Source organism: Hipposideros armiger, unplaced genomic scaffold (assembly GCF_001890085.2).
Source record: "Hipposideros armiger isolate ML-2016 unplaced genomic scaffold, ASM189008v1 scaffold_780, whole genome shotgun sequence".
In the NCBI taxonomy this organism is placed as follows: Eukaryota; Metazoa; Chordata; class Mammalia; order Chiroptera; family Hipposideridae; genus Hipposideros; species Hipposideros armiger.
The window spans coordinates 282,126-290,013 of record NW_017732130.1 but is presented as its reverse complement, the minus strand read 5'-3'; the positions used below and the strand labels follow the sequence as shown (position 1 = coordinate 290,013).

Genomic DNA, 7,888 nt, shown 5'->3' with positions numbered 1-7,888 from the left:
AGGTGAAGTTAGCATAAGAAGAATGAGAATGAATTACTATGAAAGAGTAGAATTTAAATGAATCATTAAGAAATATTCTCTATGCCCCTATCTTATTGTTTAAATCAATTATTGTGATTTATAATTTATATACAATAAAATGAACAGATTTTAAATGTATAGCCCAAAAAGTTTGACAAATGTATATACTCATATATTTGTATATATATATATATATATATATACACATGTATAGACACATTTATACATGTGTATATATATTTATATACATGTGTATATATATAAATGTATAACCACCCTTCAATTAAAAAATTATTAAATTAAATTCTTTAAAAAATATATGAAATCACTTAGCAGTTAGTTAGAATTCTTATCTTCCTGAGCTATATCATTTAGTGTGTAATTTAGAGTTCAGGAATGCTGTATTTATACTTTTTTTTCTTTTTTTTTTTAATTTTTATTGGGGAACAGCCATGGTCATTGGTTACATATGGCTTTCATGCTATAATGGCATAGCTGACTCTTTTAAGGAGGGCGCAGCTCACAGTGGCCCATGTGGGGATCAAACTGGCAACCTTAGTGTTATCAGCACCATGCTCTAACCAACTGAACTAACTAGTCACCCTTATTTACACTTTGAGTGGAAGTCAAAGGATATTAGAGTACCTTTTTCTTAAGAAAGTTAAAAAATTTTGAAAAGTAAACATGTATTAGAGGCTGGGGATAAGAAATAAGTAAAATAATTTTAATTGTTTTCTTTTGAGCAAATCCCAGGAATGAGTGTAATACTCTGATTTAGTTCATGTCTGTACAAGATTCATCTTATCCCCATTGTTATTTCTACTGACATAATCTCTTTCAATTTGTGAAAGAAATCTTAGTATTGTGCATAAAATATCTCATTTTACTCTTTGAAATGTATTTATTTACTGTTTTTTATAAGAATGGGTTTTCCTTAACTTTAGATTACCATATTGATATTGTATCAGTTTTAAAAAAGGAGATTGCTGGGTACATATATGAGGCTGTACTTAAAATGATCTGATCAAATAAGACAGTGATTTTATATAATTTTTTTTTTGAAATTTGGAATGACTTCATGTGTCACGCATTCACAATTACATAAGTGCCAGACTTCTTTACTAGCCCTTTTTAACCACAAAAGGAACTTTTATTATTTTTATTTTATAGATGAGTAAAGTGAGGAATAGGAAGACTAAATAAATTACATAAAAGTGTATGACAAAGAAATTAATGAAGGATGCTGGTAAAAAGGGTTCAACATGTAGGCAGCCTACAGTGCTTTGTCAAGGAATTTAGAATCATTATATAGTTCATTGTAATCCACGTATAGTTTAAGTTGGGAAATTCAAAACAGAATAGAGACCTTGGAAAATTAATCTGACAAGTGTTTGAGCTCTCAAGCTTTCTTCCACCTGGGTTCACAGGAAAATTTCAAGATTTCTTGGTCAAAATTGGTTTAAATCACTTCAGCCTAACAAAGTAAGATGATATACACTCTCTCCAAAGCTAGTTAGCCAACATTGTCATTTTTTCTGATTTATATTGGGTTGTCAGAAAAGTCATGACACATTTTTCCTGTTTTTCGTTGCAAAAATGCTTCATGACTTTTCCAACAATCCAATATATACAGTAGCCCCACCCCCACCCCCTTCTGCAGGGGATATGTTCCAAGACCCCTCCAGTGGATGCCTGAAACTGCAGATAGTACCAAACACTGTATATACTATGTTTGTCCTACATATAGTATGTTTTTCCTACATACCTATGATAAAGTTTAATTTCTAAATTAGGCACAGTAAAATACTAACACCTAATAATAAAAGAGAACAATTACAACAATATACCATAATAAAAGTTATGTGAATATGTATGGCTCTCTTTCAAAATATCTTATTGTAATGTACTCACCCTTCTTGTGATGATGTAACATGATACAACTCCAATGTGAGGAGATGAAGTGGGTGAATGACGTAGGCATGGTGACATAGCATTAGGCGACTATTAGACGTCTGAAGATTTGTCAGAAGGAAGTTCATTGAGCCACGATGTCATGTCTTCTACTCGCAAATTTAATGTCTTCTTCATCTTAACTAAGCACTTACCATTTACCATGGCTGTAATTTTTGCAGTTTGAGGAGCGATTTCTAGCATGAATTTCTTTTTCCTTCTTCATAATTTCACGGGCAGAAGATTCGTTCTTTCTGTAGATCTTAACAATTTCAGCATAGGATGTTTTTTTCCTTTCCTTATTCAGTCAAGAATTTTCACCTTTTTTTTCTTAAAGGAAGCACTTTATGGCTTCTCTTTGGCATATTCAAATTCCCAGCATCACTAAACCTAGCCAGCTACAGCGTGGATACTCTAAATAAAGGAATGATTCATGTCCCAAGAGGGATGGAGCAGGATGTCTCAAGATTTCATCACTACTCAGAATGGCACTCAATTTAAGATTTATAAATTATTTATTTCTGGAATTTTCCATTTAATATTTTCAGACTGTGGTTGACCGCTTGTAACTGAAACTGCAGAAACGAAAACACAGAAAGCCAAACCATGAATAACGAGGAGGGGGCTACTCTACTCAATTCCAGCCAGGAATAGGTGGGGATCATAATGGCTACTACCTACCAAGCATCTGCTTTTCACCAAACATTACAGCTTCAAAAGTCAGAAACCCCAGCTTAAGCAAAAAAAGATATACTTTTTGGTGTTTCTGTGACCCAGTTCACTACCTGGCCCATAGTGATAATTAAGAAATGCTTTTCAGGGCCGGCCGACTGGCATATTGGTTAAGAGCTGGCTTGGGACGCCAGAGGGCCCCGGTTCGGATCGCACATGTGAGGGCCAGTGACACTTCCCTGTACAGCTAAGATGCTGAACAACAGCTCAACCTGGAGCTAGGCTGCCCTGAGTCCCCAGCAACGGTGTAGGCTGCAGCCCCTGCTGCAGTGGGTTGCCATTGGCTACCATATGTAGCCAGCAGCCAGCGTGAGCAGCCAGCAGCTGCCATGAGTGGCCGGTCCAGAAGCCAGCGACTGATCTGCCTCGCCCGGGAAGAGTGCAATGTTGGTCCCAACTTGGGCCAGTGAAGCAATGTCCTCCACAACTAGACTGAAGAACAAAAGGACAGCAACTTGTCTGTTCCCCTTTCCCCAATTCTCCAGCACTGTTCCCATCCCGCAATTCCCCAATAAAAATCTTTTAAAAAAAAAAAAAAGGAAAAAGAAAAAGAGAGATCAGTGTATTAGTATCAGAGAACAAATGAACATTGTCAGATGTTATAGGAAGGATTCCTCCTCCCCTCATGTGGCTTACAGTCCAGTGGGGAAGACGTACCTCTTATAACTAATATTATGAGAACATTCCACATGTGTTATGTGATTTACACGAATTATTTCATGTAATTTTCAGGACTTCACCACAAAGAATCTAAAATCTCTAGCTGGTTATGCAAGCCACACTAGTTTTATCTGTTGTCACTTCTATTATGTTTTCCCTTTCAGACGAGGAAACTGTTTAGTGTAGTTGGTTAACTTCCCCTCAAAAAACTGGCACATATTTGCTTTGAGAAGCATTACACCACATTATACTTCCTTCTTCAACTATGGAGGAAAGATGGGAAATGACTTTTCATACAAGGACTTGTAAAAGGAGAAGAATGCCAAACGCAGTTGGATACTCTTGTTTTTCTTCATTATAATATTTATTATCCTACATTGTAACTGCATTCACTTGTATATCTTTCCAGATATTGTGATCTTTTCTGAGGTCAGGGACTTTATTTTACACATATTTGCACCCATGATTCCTGGAACAGAATAACTGCTTAATAAATACACTTTCCATGAATGAATGATCGAACTGAAGAACTTGCCTTCGAAAAGTTCCAATATTATTTCTTAGATAATGGCTTTGGTATGCAAAGGGGGAATGACTCCCTAAAAGTTTATTAATATCCATGATACTCATTAAGAGAAAGAACACGGTGATAATTCGCATTGACACCATCTTGACTATGCAACACAATGGCAGAACTGAACGCCACCGTTTCCTCCTTGACTTTATTCATTATGGCGCTATAGGGTATTTAACAGGATTTCAGAGCTGAAAAATAGCTCTTGAGAGATCATTTAGTCTAGTCTACCAACTAGCCTGGAGCCAGGTCCGTAAGTGTTTTCCTAGAAAGGCAAAAGAGGAGCATTCTATGAGTTACAGGGGCCATCCTTAGTTTTCTTTTTGCGAAATCAGATTTTGGTCTGGGAATGAAGAATGGAGAACAGCTTCTTCCTCCCTCCCTTCCTTCCCCCCCCCCTTTCATTTTTAAATAAACAAGATCTAGAACTTTTCCAGATAAACTATCTTTAAGCGCCCCTCCAAAGGGGCCGGGTTTTCTTCTCGGGGCGACAGCTGTTGCCTCCCTCTCGCTGGGATTGGTTGAGAGTAAGCTAGAAACAGTGTTAGGGCGGAGAAAGTAGGCGCTGGAGCTGGAGTGGATTTCAACCCCTAGGGCAGTCACCGATCCGCCCGCACTATCCGGGGAAGCCGTCGTCCGGCAGCAGCAGGACCGCAGCCCAGGCGCACGTCCCGGGAGGCCCCGCCGCCCTGCCCCGAGATGTGGAATCCCCTTCACGAAACTGACTCGATCTTTGTCGCTTGGCGTCGCCCACGCTGGATTTGCGTTGGGACGCTGGGGCTGGCCGCCGGCCTCTTCATCCTCGGCTTCCTCCTCGGTAGGGGCGCGCTCGCCACACACCCCGCAGCCTCCCCCCGCAGTTCCGCGCTTCGCAGGACTCGCCGGCACACTGCCACGTGGGGTCCCGGGAGCGGTGGTTTGTTTGGGGGATAGGTAGGGTGAGATCCGGCGAGTTAGGTGAGGGTTGCTGGGGGCGGTGCACGGTAGGGTTCTGGACAAGCCTTTGTAGGACCGTCACCCAGGGTAAGGGGTAGAAAAAAGGCACCCTGAAACTGGACTTTGGAAGGTCCGCCCGCTTGGACCCTTGGAGAATTTTGTAGGTTTTAGGGCGAGCGGCAGGTCTTTGGTGCAATTGAACCAGGTCCTGCAGGGTACTTTGCAGGAAATGACTACTGTTTGGGGTCGTATCTAGTCCTGTGCCTGGGGCTGCCTCACCTATACAGTAGGTAGGCATCAGGGCATCTAGTCCTGTGCCTGGCTGGGGCTGCCTCACCTATACAGTAGGTAGGCATCAGGGCATTCACTAGTGCAAGGGAGCCCCTTTCTCTCCTCCTTTCGACCTTGGGAGTCAATAATAGAGGAACCTTTGGGACTTGTTTGACATTGTCAGCCCTCTGAACAGATCTTTATCAGCAGTTCTTTTCCATGGTCCCCTGTGTACTGAGCTGCAGACTTAACCCAACTCTGTAAGAAAACCAGGGGCAGCACAAACTTAGACTCTTAAATTCTGATTTTGACTCTGCCACTTGGCGACCTTCAACAAGTTACCCAGTCTCTCTTAGCCTCAGGTTGCCAATCTTTATGATGACAATAATATCTGCAATTTATTGGGAATAGTAAGTGAAATAGCACCTAAAGTTCCTAACACGCTATTGGAGGTATTGGCACTTTTCTTTATTTCTTCTTGATGAGGAAATGCTTCTATTTGGACATTAATGCACAGGATAACCTAAGGTATTGCCAGGTAGGTTGCCAGTGCTCTGAATTCTGGAGTCCCTTTCTGGGATTTAGAAGCCAGCGCATAGACCATCCAGGTTAACTCAACCTCTCTCTCTCCTCTTGCTTGCTGTATGACCTTGGAGTTAATAAAAAAAAAACACAACAACTTCTGAGCCACACCCTGCTCATAGCTAACCTGTGGGTATTAGTAACTGCTTACAGTTGTTGTGGGGCTTAAATGAGATAACTGCTTGGTAAGGACACACTTCAAATAGAGTTTCAATGTTATCAACTGTAAAAATGGGAAATAGCTGGCATGGGGATTAAAATGTTTTGCGTCTCTTAAGGGCGTTTTATTCTTCCTAATATTGCCCTCAGCCCCATCCTTGTATTCACTGCTTAGTGGCTGACACAGAATAGGTTCTTTATTAATGTTTAGTTTTCACTGGGATCTCAGCTCTCCCTCCCCCCATATGCCTCCTGCCTCTTCATTCTGTTCATTCTCCTGATCTCAGTTCAAGCATTTCATCGTCAGTGTGTGTCCTTCCCTGACCACACAGGCTACCTTCCCTGACCACACAGGCTAATCTTTTGTTATATGTACAGGTGGAACTGTATTTCCATTTGCTGCCAACATTTATTTCAATATGCCTATGTGTATGTATGCATGTGATTGATAACTAGAAAATTCCATGAAAGCTGGCTGGGTGCTGATTTTGGTAACCACTTTATGCCCAGATCATATTTCTCTAAATAAACCCTGTAACGTTGCCCTCCTTCCCTCAGTTTAAAAGCTGAACCTCTCTGAGTCACGTGGCTAACCATTGCCGCTGGCCTGTGTGCCCTGGGTGTCTTGCAGAGATGTTGGGTCAATTGTAGTTTCATTGGAGCTTTCTGAAGCTGAGCATCTCAAGCCTATTTCAAATGGAAACATAACATCTCAGCATATTTTGTTTTAGTTTCAGAACCAGAACAAATTATAAATCTGGGCTTCCTTCAACTCTTTGAAATAATTTATGTACTTGAAATGTATTCATAATTAATTCATTATAAAAATTGACTCAGTGCTTATTCAGCAGAGAGTAGTCACTGGGGATGGAAGCTTTAAGGAGAAAGAAGGTAGATCTCCTTTTGCCTTAATTTTCAAGAGATCTTGTTCATCCTCATTAGTTGAAACACGTTTAATTTTAGTGCTGATTTCCTCAGAAAATGTGTCTTAGAATAGCAGCAACCTTATTGAAACTGGAGAAAAACATATTGCGATTGATTTGTAATTTAAAAGTCTGTGTGCATGACTTTTCTTTTTCTGGTGGCAGTATGCAAGAAAAATTAAATTTTAGAAAAATTCAGTTAATGCCAGAGGTCATTGGAAAAGTATGTTTTTTTTACAGATGATAGATGTAACACTAAGGAAAAATAGGTCCTATCTATGAGCTCACTTCTGATTCCCATATTTGTGTGTATTATACAGGATGGTTTATAAAATCCTCCAATGAAGCTACTAACATTGTGCCACAGCATCATGTGAAGAAGGCATTTTTGGATGAATTGAAAGCTGAGAACATCAAGAAGTTCTTATAGTAAGCATATACTAGAAAGTTTATATGGACAATTTGTTGGAGACTCATTGCTTAGAAGTTTTGACCCAATAGTTTATATACAGGAGCTGACTTTTATGCTTTTTAATTTTATTTGTTGAAGATCTTGTATTACATTTCATCAGGAGAGATGATATACTTCAGCTGAGTTTTGTCATTATAGACGTTTTGAAGCAGGAGTCAGGAAGCATTCTTTGTAGTCAGGCTGATCACTGTCACAGCGACACAGCTCTGCTATTGTACTACAAAAGAAGCCATAGAAAATACATAAAGGAATAAGTGTAGCAGTTCTGATAAAACTTTATTTATGGGCACTAGAAGTTGAATTTCATGTAATTGATATGTCACAAAATAATATTCCTCTTGGTTTTTTTCACCTATTGAAAATGTAATAACCACTCTTGGCTGTGGGATGAACAAAACCAGGAAGTGGGTAGGGTTTGGTAGTGGAATATTATTTGCTGACTCCTGTTTTAGAGGAAGGTAGTATATTGTAGTCAAAAGAATAAACCTGGACTTCAGAGTCAGACATACTTGAGTTTAAATTCCATCATCTTTGCCCATGGAGAGCAGTGACTTTGAGTGAGTACTTACCCTTCCTGAGTCCTCCTTTCCACATCTATAAAATGAGGAC

The 7,888-nt window shown here is 39.8% G+C and overlaps 1 protein-coding gene across 1 annotated transcript in view; it reads left to right on the top strand.

Annotated features, from left to right (window-relative positions):
- The first annotated feature begins 4,511 nt into the window (after nt 1–4,511).
- FOLH1 (folate hydrolase 1) overlaps nt 4,512–7,888 on the top strand; it is a 46,741-nt gene continuing 43,364 nt past the window's right edge. The window contains exons 1-2 of the mRNA XM_019628304.1: nt 4,512–4,754; nt 7,128–7,236. Coding sequence (XP_019483849.1) covers nt 4,637–4,754; nt 7,128–7,236 — 227 coding nt within the window. The 5' untranslated portion in view covers nt 4,512–4,636. The remainder of the gene's footprint in view (nt 4,755–7,127; nt 7,237–7,888) is intronic.